This window comes from Mixophyes fleayi, chromosome 1 (genome assembly GCF_038048845.1).
Source record: "Mixophyes fleayi isolate aMixFle1 chromosome 1, aMixFle1.hap1, whole genome shotgun sequence".
In the NCBI taxonomy this organism is placed as follows: Eukaryota; Metazoa; Chordata; class Amphibia; order Anura; family Limnodynastidae; genus Mixophyes; species Mixophyes fleayi.
This window is the reverse complement of record NC_134402.1, coordinates 413,047,781-413,070,203: the sequence shown is the minus strand read 5'-3', so window position 1 is coordinate 413,070,203 and position 22,423 is coordinate 413,047,781. Positions and strand designations below refer to the sequence as shown.

Here is a 22,423-nt window from a genome sequence, read left to right as displayed (position 1 = left end):
ATTTAGAATTTAATTTTATTTAAAACCTATCTATACAAATTGCCATACTTTCCATGAGTCTGTCTCCATATAAATAATACACACTTTTCATAAGAGTCCCTTTAAATGTGCTACCGTTTCTGTGCAGCCGGAGTCTGAAGACCTGTCTTATGATGAAGAGATGAAGATGGCTGAAATGCGGCCACCCCTGATAGAGACTTCTATGAACCAACCAAAAGTGGTAGCACTGAGCAACAACAGGAAAGGTGAACATTTCAAACTACAGTAGATCAACTCTTTATTGCCTTTGCATCCTGTGCATTGTTAGTCATTAAAGGGCAAGTCCAGGAATTCTTTTTCTTTTTTTAGAGGTTATATATGCAGTTTTCAGATCTCTGATGGTCCGGTGTTACCGAATACTCCTGGTACAGCCTGCCTCCAGCGTCGCCTCTTGTTACAGTGGATTTTACACTACTCAATTGTAACTTGATGACGTCTAGTCTGTGATACATTGGTGGGATCAAGCCGTACTAGAATACTCTGTACAGCCGTCATATGAAGGTGGAAAAGACATTAGGGCTAAAGTGTAGATTATATATAGCAAACTGTTAAACGTATCATATAAGCCCTTATAAAACACGACAGTTTAAATATTTGGTCTTTTAAGTTACTGATTCACAGGTACCTTGAAGTGCCTTCACCTAGCAGTATATGAGACTAAGGGGGGTATTCAATTGTTCTTCCGGGCGCCGCCGGAACGAGCGCTCTAAAACTATTACCGTTTATACGGTAATTACTCGCTGAATTTCATCTCACAGCTCCCTGAGCTGCGAGATGAATTTCAGCGAGTAAACTACCGTATTAACGGTTTTTGCGTATAAACGGTAATAGTTTTAACGCGCTCGTTCCGGCGGCACCCGGAGGAACAATTCAATACCCCCCTCAAACTCTGAGTACAATCGTGGGCAATCATTAGCACTCTGTACTAAATAACGATAAATAATAATGATGTCTTTTTAAGCTGTCTCAGTCTCTCAGATACACCAATGTTGAATAAATTGCTGCAATCTTCCCTTGATGGCTCGTTGGCAGCTTGCCATTGGCTGACTGGATTGATGTATTGTGTTTCAGATGATATTAAAGATGCAGACTCTTTGTCAGATGAAGTGACCCACAACAGTAATCAGAACAATAGTAATTGTTCCTCGCCATCCCGTATGTCCGACTCTGTCTCTCTAAACACCGAGAGCAGCCATGATACCTCCCTGTGCTCGCCAGAAAAAGACTCCAGCATTGCCGTGAGCTTGAAATTAAGGTTTGTGTTGTGTTCTTATCATCACATTTCTTTTCCTATTGTAAGAATTAGCATTCAATGTCTGATAGGTAAAAATAAATACATATCCATCAATAGATGAACAAATGTCTTATTTAGCTCCATGCTCTCTACCAGGTGGAAATCATAAACCTCTTGCAAAGAGGCAAAATATATTTTTAGTGCCCCTGTTAAAAGTTCTCTGAAGTTTTTCTTATACACTAATGTGCGTTACCATCTACAAACCTCCTTACCAGCTTTCAGTGTTACAGCTACCTCCCAGTAGCTTGAACAGTTGTCTGTGTTGTCCCCTGGCAGGAGAAGCCATACAGTCACCTTCAATCAGAGTATAGGCACTACAGCTGTAGATATTTAGTATTAAATCTTTAACTCTACAATATCAGGCATATTGTTTCGATAGGATGTCTTTGTTATTTGTCTGGTGTAATTAAAAGTTTACGGTTCTTGACCAATCACTTAATAGCCTATTTTCTCTCCGTATCCTGTGTGCGGCTGCTATGCTTGCAGCGTGTGTGTAATTTTTTTGCCCACCTCTTTTCTCATGCGCCATTCCATTCAGAACCCGACCAGAAGCCATTGTTAGAAAAACAAATGCTTATGTCTGTCTCTCAGAGAGGGGTATATACAAGTGCAGAGTACGTGTAATAAATGTGTCCTTTTATTGGTCTCTAAGTCAATAAAGTATAATTTGATTAAAATTAATACATACAGCAATAAAAATATAAATATACATAATCGTAAAAATAAGCTCACAGTTTCATAAACTTAATATATGTTGTACATCATCATATAAATGCAATACATCATACAATGAAAGGATGGAGTGCAATACAGATAGTCTAACTCAAATAATGACGGTCCGTTCAGTGATAAAATCACTATTCGCCGCCTTTGTAAGCGAACACTGTTGTCTGTACAAGCAGATATCAGAAGGAAGGGGTAGTGTGATAGGATACAAGCTTTCAGTTAATAAAAGAATATCTAGAATCCAAGAAGCACTTTGAAAATAGGAGTTTAAGAACAATAGAGACTGAAAGGAAATATACAAAAACATTTAGATACACAAAGACGTTTTCCACCAGGTTTGTTCAAATAATAAAAAAACACATAATTGAGTCAGATACAAAGCCTTTAATTTAGACATTAAGCAGGGGCAAACATAATGGGCTAAATGGCGGTGTTAGTAGACGTTAAAATTACGGGTTTGCTCACATCTCCGCTCTGATATTTGCCTTCCATGTGGTGCGCTTGGACTACTGCACACTGTGTTCACAGTGCTGTAGATATTACCACTTGCTACAAAGTGATTGGTCCTAATGCCTGCACTATTACCTGACCGCCATCAAACCACACCTAATGCATAGCACTCTGAGTTCTGTACACGTGAACCAGACCTAAGAGAAAAATAGTTAATATGGTTTGGTTAAATATGACCATGAAATAGATATTAAAGCCTGTAACGTAGCCCTTGGATTGTGTTATGGATATGCTGGGCATTTTGGACACTGTAAACTTGAATCCTTTGTTTGTCCTATTAAGAAGTTACACATGTAATTATTCTGGGCCTCACAGTCTTGTACTTTTGCTTGCAGACAAGAAGATGAAAACTTAAACAATCTTTTGCATAACGGGGGCAAATTAAATGCGAAGAGAGAAATTGCAGAGATCCCATCACCGAACAATGAAGAGAATGTAATTCGTGAGAAAAGAGTAAATAACACCACTGAATTACCACATAACTTGAACCAAATAAACATAAACAATAATCTATCGAGTGATGGTGGCATGCACTCGGATTCCCTGGAACGGTCCTTAATCTCTCATGAGGTGGTATCCGTAAAGGGATTTTCAAACAACAATGAGAAACAAGAGACTGAAGTTTTGGAGAATAGGATGACATACCCTGATGTGTGCGCCATGAATAAGGTTAACGGGCATTCGCTGGATGATCAGATGTCTTTGGATAGGAGCGGCCTGGTCAGGATGGCGTCGGAGGATTCAGTGCCTTCTTTCGATATGTGTGTTTCAAAGAGCACCGATGATCTGTCTCCACAGCTGGGAGACTCCATGGGCTCTGTTGGGAAATCTCACAGCGTAACCAACGTCGACACCGGAGTCCTGAGGATCTATGATATCCTCAGCGACAGTGGTTCTCCACAGCTGTCATATGGTGGGAAACCTGCTGCAGCGGGCATGGAAGGTCAAAGCATTGTTAGGAGCAAGTCTGCGACTCTTCTTTATGATCAGCCGTTGCAGGTGTTCACTTGTTCGTCTTCCTCTTCGGATCTAGTATCTACAGGAAAGAAAACGGTTTTCAAATTTGATTCCAACCATAATCCTGAGGGACTATACACAATGAGGGGCCCCCTGGGCTCTCAGATGTCTGCTATCCCTCAATATAATGTTCAGTACAGTAGTAGTAGTGCTACTGCCAAAGACAATCTGTTTTCGCCGAAACAAAGCACCTCTATGGATCAGGGGGGGTTGCCTCCTGCTCGTTTCCATATGTCAGACAGCGTAGATAGTCCCAATTATGTTAAACACTCTGCCAACATGAATTTCTCTAATCACAATAACGTGAGGTCAAGTAACATGTACAGTGTGCACCAGAGGATGGGGCAGAGACATGCGGAGGCCTGGGCCATGTCCCCAAATGATCGGGTCCTCCAGGGAGCCAGTCGTAACACCCTTCAGAGACAAGGCAGCGTCTCCTCCAATGCGTCTATGTCTCTGGGGGATGCAGGACCTGGAAGGAGGGTTCTTGTGCCAGAAGGAGACTACATGACATACAGAGAGTTACATTCAATGGCCAGACCCTCACACATGATATCAGGTCCTCCGAGACCCCTATCAGCCAGAACATACAGCATCGATGGCCCCAATGTGCCCAGACCTCAGAGCGCACGTCCCTCTGTTAATGATATCCCCGAGAGAACGATGTCTGTCAGTGATTTTAACTACTCTCGGACTAGTCCTTCAAAAAAGCCAAATGCTAGGGTTAATTCCGAGCACTCTTTATTGGACCCTCAAGGCAGGAGTAAAGTCCCTCATGATTGGAGGGAACAGGTCTTAAGGCACATAGAGGCGAAAAAACTAGAAAAGGTAAGGACAATTACTCCATACAATCTGCCTCATATATTCTACTTAAGCTAAATTTACTTGTGTTGTCTTTTTTTTATGTCTTCTTTTCCAATTGCACTGTTGTCAAAATATTGTGAATTTCTGAACATGTCTAGAGTGTTAAGTAACTGCAGAGCTTTGTGTGTGTTTGTTTGGCTGTCTATTAAGAAGGTTTCTGGTTTAATCAAGGACATTGCAAATGAAACTATCCTTTATATTTATTAGTGTTTTATTTATTTAATTCTATCATTGCGCCTAGAAGGTAATGTGGCCATTTCGAATGAATCTTGAGGGATTTATACTTCCGTTTTTAATGTAATTTGTTTATTTTAATTCAGTTGGATAACTTTGAGGCTATTAGAGTTAAGATTTATAATGTTCAAACTATGAGCACATCAAGCAGTGCTGTGCTAACCTGATATCTATGAGTTCTCTTATTCTATACAACGCTTCAGTTCATGCTTGCGCTATGGTCTTTTGCCAATATTGGCATCAGTTGTGTAATGAAAACTGAGCTGTATATTCTCCAAAATTATCTATTGCAAATACATTGAGAAAGAGAGAAAAATATAGAGATACGGTGACTTGAAAAAATATTCATCACCTTTTGGTAGTTTTTGATTTTTGTTTTCCCACATTATGGAACCAAATGGGATTTATTTGGGAATTTTTACCACAAATCAACACAAAATGCCAAGATACACCTAAATAAACTCTGGTGCAATCAGTTGTCTTTACAGGTCCCATAATAATTTGGTGTAGTACACCAGTAAATAATTAGTGTTTCAGTTTATTTCAACACTTGGTTTGTGCATTTCCAAACAAGAGCTTCATCATGAAGATTAATGAATAATCAAAGTAAGTTCAAGAAAGGGTTATTGAAAAGCAACAATCAAGGGAAGGATATAAGAAGTCTTTTAATGTTCCCAGGAGCGTGAACAAGTCCGCAATAGAGAAATGCAGATTTTGTGGCACAACTATGAATTTGTCTAGATCGTGTCATCCTCCAAAACTGAGCATCTGTGTGAAAAAGGCATTGAGAGGCCTATGGGAAATTTGACAGTTATAGTGTTTTATCACAGAAATGGGAAGAACTGTCCATGGGACAAAAATAGCCTGGCACTTCATAAATCTGCATCTTATGGGAGGGTATCTGAAAGAAAACCATTGTTGACGGAACGCTGCCGAAACTCTTAGAGCAGAGAGTTTGCCAGAAAGAACGTGGGGGAAGCTCATACCAAGCAGAGGAAGATTCTATGGTTTGATCAGCTTGGTGGAGGGAGTTTAATGTCATGGGGATGTTTCTGTGCTTCAACAACTGCAAAACATGACAAAATAGAGAGCAGAAAGGATACAGTTAGAAAATCTGCTGAAGAGACCCAGGACTTGGGAGAAGATGTATTATTCCAGTATACAGAAAAAAGCCACTTCATTAAACCATAAAATCACGATCATGTAATGGCCCAATCAACACCCAGACCTTAATCCCATCAAGAATCTGACATGATTTGAGAATTGCTTCTTACCGTTGGTCGCCATACAACCTGATCAAACTCATGCAATATTCCAAAATAAAAAAGGGGGGGTGTGTATAGCTTCAGTCAATTATTGTCTGCTCTTTACTTATACAATAAGAATAATCTTTAGAATTGGGTTGTTTATTTTTTATTTTATTTGACATTACAGAGAAGTTTGTGTTGTTCAGTGGTAAAAATTCTGAATATATCCAATGTATCACGTATATCTGACCTGTGACTGATATGTCTGCCTTTCTTTTATTAAGGCTTTGTGAGCATCTTGTACTACCACATACAGTTATAGAGAAACATGTCTTCTAGTCCCCACTCTAGTGGAATGGTTTCTTGCATACTCTTACTACTTTTCTAGTGCATGAAGTATTTGTCATTTGTATTGCTTTAGCCACTTTTATATAATGGGGATTGGACAAAACTCTTTGTGGGCAGCTACTTCATTAGGTTTATTGATGGGAAGATATATTTCTTGGGGGGGAGGGGGCAGTGCTGTACTCTTCATAGATTGATGCTATTCTATACTGGTTAAGACTGTAGAGCGCTGCTCAATGACCAAATAGGACACATTGTGAGTGGAATATGCTTTAAATCAGGCCTGTCCAACCTGCAGCCCTCCAGGTGTTGTGAAACTACAAGCCCCAGCATGCTTTTCCAGTAGACAACCAGTTAATAGCTTGAAGGGCATGCTGGGACTTGTAGTTTCACAACACCTGGAGGCCCGCAGGTTAGACAGGCCTGCTTTAAATGAAGTTCACCTTCCTGTCACCAATGAAAACAATAAAATATTCTACTTTTCAAGGATGCCCAAAGTGCTATCAAGGCTTTGTTGGTATTTTTATATTTGTTTTTTACAGAATTAAAGTGTGTAAAGGATGCAGTTACTAGCAGAGAGTGTCAGTTTACAAGTACCTTAGTGTTATGTTGTTGTTACTAGTAATTGTCCACTTGGTCTCAATCTCTGTTCTGTTCCATGTGTGTAGATCAGACCAGAAACTGTCTGACCGCTCTCTGGTGAATAATCTGTGGTTAATGCCGGGTAAAAGTACAAAACTGTCAGAAGTTGCAGGAAAAATACAGTTTTCTTTGTCTCTGGATTCCCCTCAGAGGGTTTTGAAATGTCGTTAACAGTGTAAAGTTTCACTGTAAGTTTTTGTTACCCCAGCTAAACTTTCTCAATGCCATATGTACAAGTCATTTAGTCATAGAGAGTCAGCTTTGTTCTGCAGAGGTAGACAAGCTGTGGCTAGTAAGGAATGCTGAGCCTTGTGGTTCAACAGGAGCCACAGGTTGCTTATGTCTGCTCTACAACCTTACAGTCTGCCCTGACCTCTCACAAAGACAGTCTGTAGTTTTTGACCAGCTTAGAAATACATCAATTTTCACGAGGGTAATAATGTATTCTGCAGTTATATAACAAGGTGCATTCTTTTTCATTTGTAACCTCGGCGTGGATGGCGAAAAGCTACATGCGTAACTTTCATATAATCAAATTTGTTTCTGTGAAGCGTGAAATTCTAATCTCTTTATTTCCAGCTGCATGAAGAAGTATCGCATTTATAGCATACTACACTGCCACCTAGTGGCTGTCTGCAATTGTCAATTGCAGTTGGTTATGGTCATGTTTTCCAAGTACTACCAACTAAAGTAACAAGCCACGTTCAGGAAGTTGATACTCTGAGGGTTATTAAATTATGTTTTGTAATCCGCAACCATCAATTAGATATCGGGTTTTAAATGTAAACCGTAAAGAAAATTATCCTCTTATTATTTTCTATGAGTTTCAGCAAGTGTTCTACCTGCTTGATTTTCCGTGGAAGCCTTTAATTGTGCATCTATCTCCTGTGCACAAGTGAAGCAAACATTTTGGGGATTCAGCTAATTAACGCAATAAAAAGAATTGATCTCACTGAAGCATCCATACTGCCATGGGAAAGCAGCTTGTCAGTTTTACTACAAATCAGTGGTGTGTCCGGTCCCTTGTGAAATAATAGTCTGTATTTGAATGTTCGTTCAGCCCACAAAATAGCTGCCTGTACTGTGTGTAGATGAGATGCAGTTTAATAAAACTGATCTTTCACCCAGGGTTAGTAATCCATAGCCCTTGGAAATGCACATGTGAAATGAATGGTGTTGTTGCATTATTTTACTTCAGACCTGGTAACTGTAATCTGTCTAGTAAGAAGAACTCTATTGACACATTTTAAAATCAGAATGGTAGACTAATCCAGTGAAATGGTGAATATGTGGTCCAAAACTTTTGAAGAGGTAGCTTACAGCTATGCCTGTTGGGCATTGCAGATACCATATTGTCAGGGATGTTTGAATCCTGCAAGATACTTAGAATTCTGCTGAAATTGTCATTTCATTTACCATATTGGTATGCTTGTCATGTTTCCTGAAGATCAGTAATTTAGTATGATTGCAGAGTTTTCTTCTGGATAGATTTTATTTAGTCTGCAATCTTAGTACTTGCCATAAATTATTGGACTGAAATCTTCAGTATATTTACTGCCCTCTTACCTTACATATTTATTCCAGCAGAGTTGATGAGCTTGCTGCTACTATATAAAGTGTTGCTAGATTATGTGATGGTTATCAGGGGCACACTTTTAATTACAATGCACTACATAGATGAGAACTCCTTGCAGCACCCACCAGTAGCTGTGTGTGCTATGTGCCATATTATGACATCACAGCAATAGATTAGTGTGCAATACTTGCAGCATCCACAATGATTGTGTGTGTTATACCCTGCATTATGACATTACAGCAATAGGCTAATATGTAATACAGTACATGCAGAATCCACAGTGACTGTGTACTGCATTATGAAATCACAGCAATAGATTAGTGTGCAATATTTGAAGCATCCTCAACGATTGTCTGTGCAATACCTTGTATTATTACATCTGAGCAATAGGTTAGGGATGGGTTGATCCATGTCGAATTGGTCAGTGGGTGAGACGGTGTCTCCACAGAACCCTGCAATAATCCTGCTGCATGGGCTATGTTGCTGCTCTGGACTATAATATCACAATTATTAGGAAGAATATGAAACCTGGTCAAAGGGGCGGTAGATGAGCCTCCCAGACTGCCCTGGGTCCCATGACCTATATACAGAGTATATGTGTATTTTCCTTTTTGTGTGCCCATCTGCTGGATTTCCCACATCTCACACATACAAGTGGTTACCATTAAATACTGCACGCTGGTATACAAAGGTTGCATGCTCACGTCTTGGGTAAAGGGTACGCCTCAGAAAACCACACGGCTCTGTGTACAGTGTTTGCATGCAATGTGTTGAGCGATTGTGTGAATAACCCATTCAGTTGTATATGCATGCTTTACTAATCTGTGTTGTTACATCTGTCCCTCTTTATTCAGAGCATGCTGTCACGGTCCTATAATTCCACTTACACTGCAGCTAGCAGCTCTCTGTATGGCAGCTCTAGAGATCTGCATGGCAGCCAGGGCAGTGTTGCCTTTAGTGTTGCTGACAGAAGAGGTTCTGGTGTTCACATATTTCGTGTGAGTACTTAAAGTAGCCGTAGGATTTTATCAATACCAGCACGTTGGACGTGGAGAAAATGCATAGAGTGTATTATTAGTATTATATATTCATATATGTATTTGATGCAATTTTAATGTTGTGTGGTTTGTTTGTTTGAGGGTCAGCCCAACCTTCTACTAAAGTGTGCTACTAATATAAACTCACATGATTGATATGGAGACAGCGTTACATTTGCATTAAGCAGACTTTTGGGGTATCCAGTGGAAACTCTCTCACATGCTGGGATGTAATGGAAACCCTGCAAACTTAATCAGATAAACACAGCAGCCAAGCTGTCAGCCGGACTTCAGCCGAGATAAACAAAGTGATTTGCTGAATTTCATAAGCAAATCCTTGAAGGCAAAACATAAGGATCGATACCCATTTGTGCCTCTTTCCTGCTTTTTATCCTAAAAAAAGAAAGAAACAGATAATGTTTATCCTAAAACGAAAGCAATAACAAATGTACACAAACATGTTGTTTGTTTGTTTTTTGTTACAGTCCTAATTAGTACATTTTTCTTTAATTGTTATGAAAGTAATTGGTGATACTGTGTATCACTGTTGCAATTAAGGGAGATATATAATACAGTTAAAGTAAAGCTTAAAGCAGTGAAATGTATTATTGAAGAGCAAAATGTGCAAACGGTTTAGTTTGCCTTAATGAAAAGTACTCTGAATCAATTTCTAGGAGAAGAAGAATTGTTCAGTGCAGCATCTATGACCTTGTATACATAATGTCCTTACCCTCCTGCCGGGTCCATCCACATCTGTTATAACCGTAAACATTATAATTAATGTGCAGCTGGCAATGCATTATACCAGTGATGGGCAAGCGGATGCACACATAGTGCAGCCCCCAACCTGTAAAGAGCCGCACATTAAGTAAGTTAAAACAATACATTTAATCCAGGAAGTAGACCCCTATCTGTAATAACATATCAGCAGGCATATTAAACAAGTGTTACAAGCTGCAACAAACAGATCTGACAATAAAGCAGCCAGGTGATGGCTCTGAGGGCCGCTTGTGTCCCTAGGGCCGCCCATTGCTCATCACTGCATTATACAATGTGTGGGGTTTTTATTTATTTATTTTTTAACATATATCCTTGTAAAAGTAGGATTTGGGCACTTACCAATCCAGACTTAAAAAAATGCTCACCTCACATTAAATATGCAGAGTAACCCATTCACACGTACTTAGGCTAAATACACATTTGGATGCGCGTGTGAAAGGCTGATACCTTTTTCTGGTCTTTGCATTGTGTAAATGTAAAAGCATAAAGATTACCGTTAATTGATTTTGGGTTTTAGATATTGAATTTGCTCATTGACTATAACAAATCCCATGATTATAATATCATCTAAATTGTCATTTGTTTCCATTCTCTCTACTCTGAAATGCTCTTACAGTATGTGTGCATGTCGTTCCTTCTGCCGCTTATGTGCTGCGTTCTTCTGCGCTCTCCATGGGGCCATGGGACGGAGGGCAAACCCTTTTGTATTTCATCCATCTCAGCAGTAAGATGGACTCCACCACAATAAAAACATAAAACTGCTCACCAAAAACTGAACTTCTCTGGTGACTAGTGGCTAGTTCTACTCCGGCTTACCATTAGTCTGGCGTTTAAGTCACCTGAGTTGGCCCTATAAGACCCGTGTAAGTTCATTATATTTGGCTAAACAAGTAAGGTTATCTGTTCCAGAAAATAAGCTGCACAACAGTTGTAATGTAATAATTATTATACAGCTTTACATTGAATTATACAGAAGATCAGCAGACATTTCCAAACCACTAACAGCCTTATAATATCAAAATAAAATGACTGCACAAATCAGAGGTGTAATGGTGCAATCAATTGAGTCAAATGTAATATTTTGTTTGTCAGCGTATATTCAAAGAAGACTATGATTGGAGTTATAAGGCACTGTTACCTTACAGTCACAATTGCCTTTTGGTTCTTGTGCTCTCTAGATGTTGAGACCATTTTTACCACTGTGCACCTCATTTCCCAATCATTCTGGAGGCAGCCAGTTTGCATTCTCATCGCTACTGGTTTAGTCTGCAGTCTATTTAACCACAAGGATCTAGTGGCATCGCTGAGGCCTGGGGTACAGTGATGTCACTGCTACCTGGAGGTTCAATATTGGCTGCATTAGCACTTGAATGTGGACGGGTCTAGTTAAGGTTTGCCCAATGTTCATGGTCCCCACTGGTGTCGCATGCAAAGCCTGTACTATCACACCACTGCTTTTCTGTACCTGGAACATCATAGTAACTGTCTCCTCACTCCTAACAGAGTAACATTCAGCATGTTCATGTGTTCATGCTAGCAATGAAGAGATCTCTAGTGACTTGTTTATGCAGTTACCCAAAATACATAACATGTTTTAGCTTCTAACAAAACCCAAAAGCAAAGGGTGTAGTACAGTGTTTATATGAAGAGGACAGCATTTTGCAACTTTATACCTACCATCTGAATACAATAGCGTTTTTAGGGAGGTGGATGGGATCACAAAAGGACCATGAATTACCTGTTGGACAACAATGGTATTTTTCTACCTGAGTTAGAATCCCCCACTGCATTTTCACAGGAGAGTGTATATGCACCTTGCACTTTTCTTATGGTGCACATAAGTTCCATTGCACATGTGTAGAGGAGACATATGATAAGGCTATGTTTCTATTATGTTTCTATAGCTCTTTGTCCTGTTCTTACAGAAAACATATGTGGATGATTTTTTTATGTTTATTTGTAGCTTTCCTTTAAATGTCTTCAGTGTATGTGTTAGTTAGGAGTGCTGAACAGGTCTGCTACTGTTTCATTTCTTTAACTGATCAGAACATTAAAATGCTTCATTTCTACGCTGTGTTGTACTGATTATTATTAATGGATTGAATATAATAATTTTACTGTGTGATCATTAATCTGTACGTTCCAGCTAACACTGTTTCTGTTTCCAGTGTGCACTGACTTTTGATTGCTGCTACTCCTGTTTAACAATACATGGCAAAACAATGAAATAATATTAAATACGATATTCAGTATTGTACATGTCCTGTACACAGTTTGTTCGCCTATAACACTTGCCATATTACTTGTTGACAGCACCCTACAGCTGGCAGCACCGGAGAACCTGCTCAAGATGATGTGTTTGGTTCCGGACAGCAAAACTACGCTACCCTGGTCCACAAAGACAATGCTACGGATAGTGGGAAAAAGGTAGGTCTGAATTTCTGTCTAAATTCACCCATGTTCTGCTTCTTTATCTCTCATGTATCATTCACACGTACTATTAGGGGTAGGTAACTTGTCACCCTTGAGCTGATGAACTGCAAGTCACAGCTTGTCATGCCGATGTCTGACACCGTATATTGGGCTTGAAAGCTGCAAGCTGCCAACAGCTATTAATAAGTCTATTGTTACCCTTTTTAATATAACTAAACCTGATTTACAGATGCATATGAGCAATGGGCAGATGGGCCAGCCGTCGAGGTCACAGGGCAGCTATAGTCAGCACCATCCTCACCCTGCCCAGCCAGCTGTGGTAAGACATCCCTCCATCTTAATTTCTCTAGTACAGTTTACACAACATAAGTTGATATCTGCTGTAGGCAGCGCTATCTTTTCTAAGCTGTTACCTGTAGAACAGTGTTCATAAATATCCTTAACTACATTCCCAAACCAGCCAATGAGCTTTCACAGCAAGATTGCACACGCGTTTCGCACTCATTGGTCAGATGCGCTAGTGAATAGTCAGCATTTGTCCAAACAGTTTATCATTTTCTCTCTTCTAATGCTAGGTCCGGGTAAGACTGGTGAAGGATCCCGAGCTGGGCTTTAGTATATCAGGAGGTGTTGGCGGAAGAGGAAATCCTTTCAGACCTGGTGATGATGTAAGTATTTCTCTGACACTTCTCACTTATTTCTGATCAAATATCTCTGCATACACAGAGCCACAATTAGAGTGTGTGTATCTTAGCCTGTAGTAATAATAATGATTCATTAAGAATCTTCTCTTGTGGGAGTGTTTATTTAAACTTGTGCATAGGTGTTTATTAAATATAGGTTTTGTTGTTTTTGGGAGGGTTTTGTCCTTCCACTATTTAGAGTAAGTGATACCTGTTATCTGTCATACACCCAAAGCTGCACTTGTCCATTCAAATTACATTTATGCGGAGCTTGATTACCCATCTGTCTTCACTTCTGTCCCCGGCATGTGTGTGATTAACCTCCTGGCACTTGAGAACCTTAAAGTTAAGAGTGAGGAGGAAATACTCCCAACTGCGAGCAAATAGTGGATGGAATAGCTTGAAATGTCATGCAGAAAACCAGAGACCTGTAATAACTTCCAGAGAATAAGATACAAAGTACATGGAGCTATTCTTCTGGCCCCCCCCCCCCCCAAAGGATTGAGTGTGTGTGTGTGTGTATATATATATATATATATATATATATATAATGTGTGTGTATATATAATAATTCTTCCTTCAAGGAATTTTTCCTGAAAGGAATCTGTGTTGTGTTCTTCACTGAGGGAAAGAGAAGACACTTGGATTATAAGTGATATGTGTTTGATAAATTTTTATTTCTGTTGTACATTTATAATAGTCCTGTAAATATTGCTAGTGTATGTGTATTACTAAGTGTAAATAACCACAATAGCAGTAACATAAACAGTAAAAAAAAACAGGTATATTATATATATTTATATATTATTGGTAACAGATTAATGGAATGGAAGCAATACGACAGTCCATTAATAGTATGAAATGAATTCTCAGACAGCAACTCAGTACATTGTATGGTGATTACCTTTGACTCATTATTCACCATTTTACTTCATATAACCGCTTGTGGCTAAATCTTATAATTTATTTCATTCCCTGGAATTGAGCATAAATAAGTCCTATGGAGCGAGTGATGTCATGTGAATTTATAGATTGTATTCTCATGACATGAAAGCTGCCTCCACTGTGTGCAAAACATGCATAGAACAGATAAGTCTCAAATTGTCAAAATTTGAGGAATGAGACACTGCAGCTGAGGCTCGGGGGGGGGGGGAGCAGCAGTGTAGTGAGCGGATAGTGGATCTATTTAACTTTGAGGTATGCAGCAGATTGAAGGGGTGAGAGTAGAATGAGACCAGATTGCTGACATAAGAGTTGCAAGAGGATTCCGGTGCTGTAGTTTGTACAAGAGATAAGAGTGCGGTTGTGTGAAGTGGCGCTGGGGCTTGGAAATTTCTCCTGCAGATTTCTTCTGTCTATTTGGAAATGTTTTCTGAAGTGGGGATGTGTTTGGTGTTAGGGGCAAGTGGCTGGGAGATGTGGTCTGAGTGGGGAAGGCTGGACGGTGTGTTGTGATTGGGTGTGTGGTCTTAGTGGGGAGGGCTGGGGGGTGTGTTGTGATTGGGTGTGTGGTTTTAGTGGGGAGGGCTGGGCGGTGTGTTGTGATTGGGTGTGTGGTCTTAGTGGGGAGGGCTGGGCGGTGTGTTGTGATTGGGTGTGTGGTCTTAGTGGGGAGGGCTGGGCGGTGTGTTGTGATTGGGTGTGTGGTCTTAGTGGGGAGGGCTGGGCAGTGTGTTGTGATTGGTTGTGTGGTCTTAGTGGGGAGGGCAGGGCGGTGTGTTGTGATTGGTTGTGTGTTCTTAGTGGGGAGGGCTGGGTGGTGTGTTGTGATTGGGTGTGGGGTCTTAGTGGGGAGGGCTGGGTGGTGTGTTGAGATTGGGTGTGGGGTCTCAGTGGGGAGGGCTGGGCGGTGTGTTGAGATTGGGTGTGTGGTCTCAGTGGGGAGGGCTGGGCGGTGTGTTGTGATTGGGTGTGTGGTTTTAGTGGTAAGGGCTGGGTGGTGTGTTGTGTGTGTGGTCTTAGTGGGGAGGGCTGGGCGGTGTGTTGTCTTAGTGGGGAGGGCTGTGTCCATAAAACCAAACTCTTTGCAGTTTCTGCGCTGCTTATTAGCCTCTCACAGCAGACAGTCTTATCCTTGGAGGTCCGATCTGTTCTCTCCTCTGTTCTCTCCTCTGCTTTTACACCATTATTCCATTAAACAAATGTTTGTTAACCAGGTATTATGCTTCTACCAACAGTTGAGAAGGCGAGTGGTGCAGATAGGGGTGGGGCAGCGATGATTCTGAAGATGGGCAAAACAACGAAAACTTATACAGGCTTTAGACACGTTTTTAGTAATGCGTTTGTAAAGTGTATACATGTGCTTTTACCAGCTTAATGTATTGCACGGATAGCGTGCATTAATGCATAGGAAATAGGCCGTGCTACACTTATAAATTCAGCATTAAAATGTAAGAGCCCAATGATGGGTAAAAGCCCATAAGAAACTGTTCTTGCTATCTTTTTTTTATTTGGTTTTCATACATTTGTGGAGCATAGATGTGGATGAGCCCTAAATGGGTTAATGGGCCTTTTACATATTGTGAACTTGAAAATGATTTCCATTTGTAGGGTATATTTGTGACCAGAGTACAGCCTGATGGACCAGCATCCAAACTATTGCAGCCTGGGGACAAGATAATACAGGTAAACATTACTGAAATTTAAATGTTAATCATTCTCCATTTTTCACGTTTCCCTCCATTGACTTCTTTGGAATATCTATTACATCTGTCATCCAGCCACTAGTATTCCGATTTTCTGCCATTGTTCCATGCATCTCGCCGTCTTATATATAAGACTTGCTAGACTTTCCGATAGCTACTTGTCCTGTTTGGTAAAAACAATACAAGCATTTTTCGTGACCACATTAGCTCGGGACAGAGCATGCACTCTGAATACCCAGGAGAGCTTTGGGGTATAGCGGAAGTCCTCCTGCAGTAGAGCGTAGCAGACAGTCTGAGTTAACCAGTCAGCTGCACAATATTCTCTTTACTTCATACTAGTTTTGTCTTTGCTTATTACACATTGCACAAGGCAATATGTGATAAGAAAATAAACCGCAACTGTTAAAACTTGTGACAGGCTCTCTTCAATGGAGCATACGGCTATATATATCCAAATGAATAAAACAGAGAAAATATATTCAGGTTCAAAAGCATTGATCTCCAGGGCATGTTTGTAACCTGTTGCATTATGAGCCTACAGTAATGGTGGTTCCCCTTGGTTTATGGAATGACAATTTCCTTTTGAAGTGAATGATTCAAAATTAAATATTGGCCAAAGGGATTGATGTGCTCAGCCAAGCCTCCATTTCCAACAGTAATCTGTACATATCTCATAACCATTCTTAAATATCTGAAAGCTTTTCTGGTGAATGCTCAAGATGTATTAAGCAGACATTCTCCTTACTTAGTAACTTGATGAACATGAATGAAGTGGATTACTAATTATTTTGTTTTGGATAGATGGCATGCTGCACAATCAGATGAAAAGCAAAAGAAAACGCACACGCACACTACAATATTCTTGCTATATAGCCACCCTGTTGTTCTACAACTGATCTATTAGAGTACACGTAATACCTACCAGCCTTAAACAAGACTAAGGTCACAGGTTCACAGAACCAGGTTTCCTCGGTAGCAAAATTGAATATTGTGAAATAACATATATGTTTGTGCATTTAATTGTCATCTGGTATGTCAAATCACTATTATATACACAATAATATTATATTAAACATTATGCCACAACAATTGTATGTTGGTTTACGTAAAGGGTGTTTGTGTTTCTGTTTTTTAATTATTTTTGATGAAAAAGTATGTTTTAGTTTCTTATTTAAATGAGAGATCTAGATACAACAAAAAATGGAGTGTGCTACTAGCCTGTACATAAATCTGAACAGTTGAGGATTGTATCCTTGATATAGTTGATCGAGTCCCAATTAATTTTTTGGGAGTACAGTTTTTCTTAGGGACAAGTGCTCCCATGATTACAGAATTGCAGCAGCAACATTTTGCAAAACAAAATTGTTGTTTCCTGTGCGGTAATCGCTCAGCAGACAGTTGCAGCAAAGTCTTGTTAATATTTGTTCAAATGGAGCTACATTTGCGCTGTTGAAATGTGACTTTTTTTTTCTTTTACTATGCAGGAACCAAAGCTCATGTAGAATGAGTCAGTGCTGTTACAGCCTTGCTAACAATAAACTTTCTTTCCTCTCCCTTAGGCTAATGGGTACAGTTTCCTGAACATTGACCACGGACAAGCAGTCTCACTGCTTAAGAAGTTTCAGGGTGCGGTAGAGCTGATTGTTTTACGGGACGGGGCCGTGTAAAAAGGAAACAAAAATGAACTGAATGCCAGCAATGTGTCAAGAGACTAATTAGTATAAAAACTATTTTTCTATGTATATAAGTAAAAACGGCTTGGAGAGAAATACAGAAAACATGCACTTGGATTTTGATAAAAAAGAAAAACAGTTTGTACACAGATGAATTGTCAGACGTGTGGTTTAGGGGGAGCAAACCACTGCAGATAACACAGCTGGGATCAAACGCCTTGCTGCTCGGGTGTTTGAAAGTCTTGCCTACAAGAACAAACCTGTATTGTTTTTGTACAGAATGTAGGTTTATTTTTGGATAATGTGCATTACTAAACTCTGTAAGATAAAAAAAAAATGAGCCTCAATTGTAGCGAACAGGTGAGCGGCAGAGCTGCCTCTGTGTAAGCCTTTCTCTCTTCACACCTGGTATCACCTTTTGTGTTTTTGTTTTTTAATTCAAACCACTTGTGTAGAGTTGGACAGGGAGAATTTTGGCTTTGCTATGTGTACAATTATAGGCGAATGGTTAAGCAAAGTAGTGTAAATGGTTGGCTGGGTAATGTAGCCACCTGTCCTATTTGGTTTCAATGACTGTGCAGGAAATAAGTGCTCTTTCTTTAGAATATGGGGTCTTAATAATGAAAGCTATTTTTTTGTTTTGTTTTTTTAAAGGCGCCTAGAGCATATTTTTTTAATATTAACATCCTTAGCGATTTCATCTGTTTTAAAGCACATTTTATTTTGTTTTTTAAAGTGAGTGCACATTTTTTTTTTATTATTATTGTAATAATTTCATGGGAAAGTGTGTTTACATCTTAATCTGTTTGTTATCTTTTCACATGCAATACAAAAAGATGATTTATGTGCTCGGCTAGGCCTGGGTGGTACTAGAAAATCACGGTAGGGTAGCCTAGGCAAGCAGCATTTGTACCTGGTGCCTGATCATTGTATTTTACACACACACATTTCCAAAGTTATCGCTGTCAACAAATCCCTCTCGGAATCACCTTATTTGATTTCTTTGGAATGAGAACCCCAGATTGTCTACAGTAAGGTGCCATGTCTGCATGCCAGGTGACCAGTAGCCAAAGGCTTGGTTAAAGTTCACCAGCTTTCATTATTATTGCTATAACAGAGACTGCTTCTGTAGACATGGTGACATTACACCTGCATCACCTCACTTTCCACATGGGACAGAATGGCCTCTTGCCTTGTTAAATGTCAGTGTTTGGTGCTAGGTAACCAAAGCAAGTGTGTGGCAGAATCCGAACGCGTTCTGGAGACCAGCTCGGAGGGTCCCGCAGACCGTTCATTTTAATGGCAGCAGTTAAAGGGCTCTTTCTACAGGGAACATTGAAATGTGAAATAGATGCGCTAGAGTCATTAAAGGGTTTCTAACTATATACTGTTTGGTGATTTACCACAAGCTGCCTTTGTTCCTTATTAATGTAAATATTTCTTATTATGGTTTCGCTCACAAAGGAACATTTGCTCATTGATATTTTTTCTTTTGTTGCTCTGGTGTAAATGAGTAGGGATTGCAGTGCTTCTTAACACATGATTATTAAAGACCAGGGATAAGTGCCATAGATGACCAACAACTGTTTATTTTAGGGCTAATTGTCTCTTTGTTTTTATTAGATCATTATTCTGACAGTTAATTATTTTTTTTCATGTTACTTACAATGTATGTGGGTGTTAACACAGCCCTACATCTGTATAATTAAATAATGCTGTAATTTATTTGTGATTCAATAGCGGATACATCCGCCATTACCAGCCCTGACTGTGAGGTATTACAGGTGGATTTTAGCAAAGCAAAAGTGATATTTTGTATCTGTTGATACCCAATGGTCAAAAGTGATATTGCTCTTGGATGTAGAAGTGCAGAAACTTGTATTTGGTTCCGGAGTGTAGTGTAAAGTTGAATATTCCGAATGAAGCCCTTTAATAGCTCTTGGTATTCTCAATTAGTTGAGATTCAGTTATCTTTACATAGGAATTGACTATCTTGGAATATAACCACAGAAATTTGCCGTATTTTGTTACAGTGTAAATGCTGAATGTGTTTCAATATGAGCAAATGGTAATACAGACCTTCAGGATTTTATAATTTTTTAAGCATTTAACTAAAGAGAGGAACTTTTTTTTTGTTTTGTTTTTATTTTTTTACATGGCATACATTTCATATGACGGAGAGATTAAGTTCTCCCTGCAATTTATCATTTTAATGTTAATAGTTTTTATGACATAAATAGATTATGATCTACATTCTGTCCCACATTTTTAAAATACTGTTTTACTTCTTTGTGTGAGAGCACAAACCAATTAAGGGATATGGTTTTGAATTCAAATGACCTATGCATATACATGGATTAGATGCCTTGTGGTAATAAATTTGCAATATGTTCATGAACTAACAATACAGTTCACTGTGGAAGCAGCATTTGAAGCACTATGTCTGAAATGCGGTATTTACTGTACTAGTGATCTTTTGTTTTCCTCTGAGATACTGGACAGGTCTGCAGCTGTTTGAGGATGACATTTCAAAACGGTTATACTGCTTTTTCTTATGAATCGGCATACTGTGTTTTCCAGGTACCGGAAAGATTCATGCACCTTACGGAAATAATGCAACGGTTTCAAAAGGAGGAGGGGGCGGGTTTTTTTTTTACCATTTAAATTCCCAACAGTCTCCCTCTAGAGGAGCCAGAGGTATCCTACAACAATGCACAGGTGTGATGTGTGTGTGTGTGTGTGTACTGTTTAATACTACGTACTTGTGTACAGTGTATTGTGTTATTCTGGCAACTGACCTGGTTTATATAAACCTCAACTATGCAGAGACACGCACATCAAAATATATTTGCATCAAATGCACATCACACAGCATCATTGTCTTGTAATCTGAGGTCAATTGCAAATCTCCCACTATTTATTATGTAAATAGCATATTCCTTGTTTGTTTTTTTGGACCGTGTTTTAAAGAAATGTGTATATACATTTAAGGCCTTCTATGAACTTTCAAAACATAGCAATAAAGCAAAGATGAAATCGAGCCCAGCTTTCATGGTTAGGTATGCTGTGAGATTTTATTTTTCATGGAATCTTTTTGTCAACAGCAGTGTAATGTTTTAATGATAAGCATTTATTCAACATTCCAATTTTTGTATATAAGTCAATTGTTTCTCAAGTAACACATGGAAATTAGAAAATAAACTAATGCTCTTACAAACTGTTATTAGCTGTTTTTTTTTTTAATTTGGTGATCACTGTATGCATGTGTTTATGGATAAGCTTTAGATCTCAGTCCTGAAATTCTTACACATCTAATAACATTCACAAATAGATATGTATTATTAGGCAACATGTGTTATACAGTTTGTGATTATTAAAAGCTACTAACCTTAAGGGGAACACACCCTTCGGACGGGCTACCAACCAGATTTCTTTATTTTCATTGCCCAGAGAAGCCACATCTGTTAAATTTGTTGTCTCCAGTGTGCAGAATTGAGCTGAGCTGTTGCATTCAAAGAGAATATAATAATAAAGAAATCCATCTGGATTCCAGGTAGATTTCATCCAGGAAGACAGATTATACACACAGTTCTCTTATCCCTATGTGCTGACTATGAGCAAAGTCACCCATTTGCCTTGTCTGGATCATATTTTCCCTCCTTTCTGGACCTGACCACACCCCCAAAGATGTCCTACCACACCCACATGTCGTCACTGATGTTATGTATATGCCTTGCCACTAAAACATGCCTATATATATATATATATATATATATATATATATATATATATATATATATATATATATATATATATATATATATATATATATTTATAACCCAATCCTGCTTACAGCTTCCATGTGGTTCATGCAGCCTCACCTTCCTGCAGGTGCCATAGGAGTGCAGCTGTGTTTCAGTAGACCAGTGGATTCCAAACTTTTTCAGTTCAAGGCACCTTTGGGTCTCCAAAAATTTTTCAAGGCACCCCTAAGCCAAAATAATTACCAAGTAGTCCCCCGCCTTGCTTACCACTGACCCTGGCCGAAGCACCTCTGTGAGATCTCCAAGGCACCCCAGGGAGCCTAGGCGCACAGTTTGGGCACCACTGGTATAGACTGTTTTTAGTGTATAATTGCAGTTATTACTTTTATTGTTATTAGTATTTTTCAATTTATTTCTGTTAGTATTTTCCATTAAGAATTGGCCACTGGTCTGTTTATTACATTGACAGATAAAACTGGTTGCCAAATAGAGCAATAAAACCTTTTTTGGAGGGGTGGGGGGGGGGACGGGGGATCATGGTAATCCCTGCCATCAATAAATGTAATGAAATCTATGAGCAAGTCTGTTGTCTGGTGGGTTTTTGTTTTGATTTTCTAAACATTGAAGGTATAAGGCAACAATTGTTGTGTACATCATGCCATACACACCTCTCTTCCTGCACATGAACGTCAATGTGTGTAATTGTGTTATGTGGAGTGAGCTACCGCCTGATGGTTGCCCGGACATTGACAAATCTTATTTTAATCTTGCAGGTTGAAAAGCCTCAGCTGGACATGCATGGCATATGGGTGTGAAGAGTTAAACAAAACCACGTAGTCTGTCTAAAAAATGTCTGAAATCTCTCAAAATGATATCGCTCCCTAACTATTAACTACCCAGTTTTGCCACAACTA

General features: G+C 39.3%; 1 protein-coding gene across 6 annotated transcripts in view; it reads left to right on the top strand.

Moving 5' to 3' along the window:
• The window catches only part of ERBIN (erbb2 interacting protein), a 139,139-nt gene extending 118,177 nt beyond the window's left edge, over window positions 1–20,962 (top strand). For 4 of the 6 annotated variants that reach the window (XM_075182715.1, XM_075182696.1, XM_075182688.1 and 1 more), the window contains 9 exons: window positions 128–245; window positions 1,111–1,294; window positions 2,905–4,414; window positions 9,349–9,492; window positions 12,625–12,738; window positions 12,974–13,063; window positions 13,320–13,412; window positions 15,978–16,052; window positions 17,632–20,962. In XM_075182715.1, coding sequence (XP_075038816.1) covers window positions 128–245; window positions 1,111–1,294; window positions 2,905–4,414; window positions 9,349–9,492; window positions 12,625–12,738; window positions 12,974–13,063; window positions 13,320–13,412; window positions 15,978–16,052; window positions 17,632–17,739 — 2,436 coding nt within the window. In that variant the 3' untranslated portion in view covers window positions 17,740–20,962. The remainder of the gene's footprint in view (window positions 1–127; window positions 246–1,110; window positions 1,295–2,904; window positions 4,415–9,348; window positions 9,493–12,624; window positions 12,739–12,973; window positions 13,064–13,319; window positions 13,413–15,977; window positions 16,053–17,631) is intronic. The other 2 variants (XM_075182722.1, XM_075182730.1) reach the window with 2 other exon arrangements.
• Window positions 20,963–22,423: the final 1,461 nt, after the last annotated feature.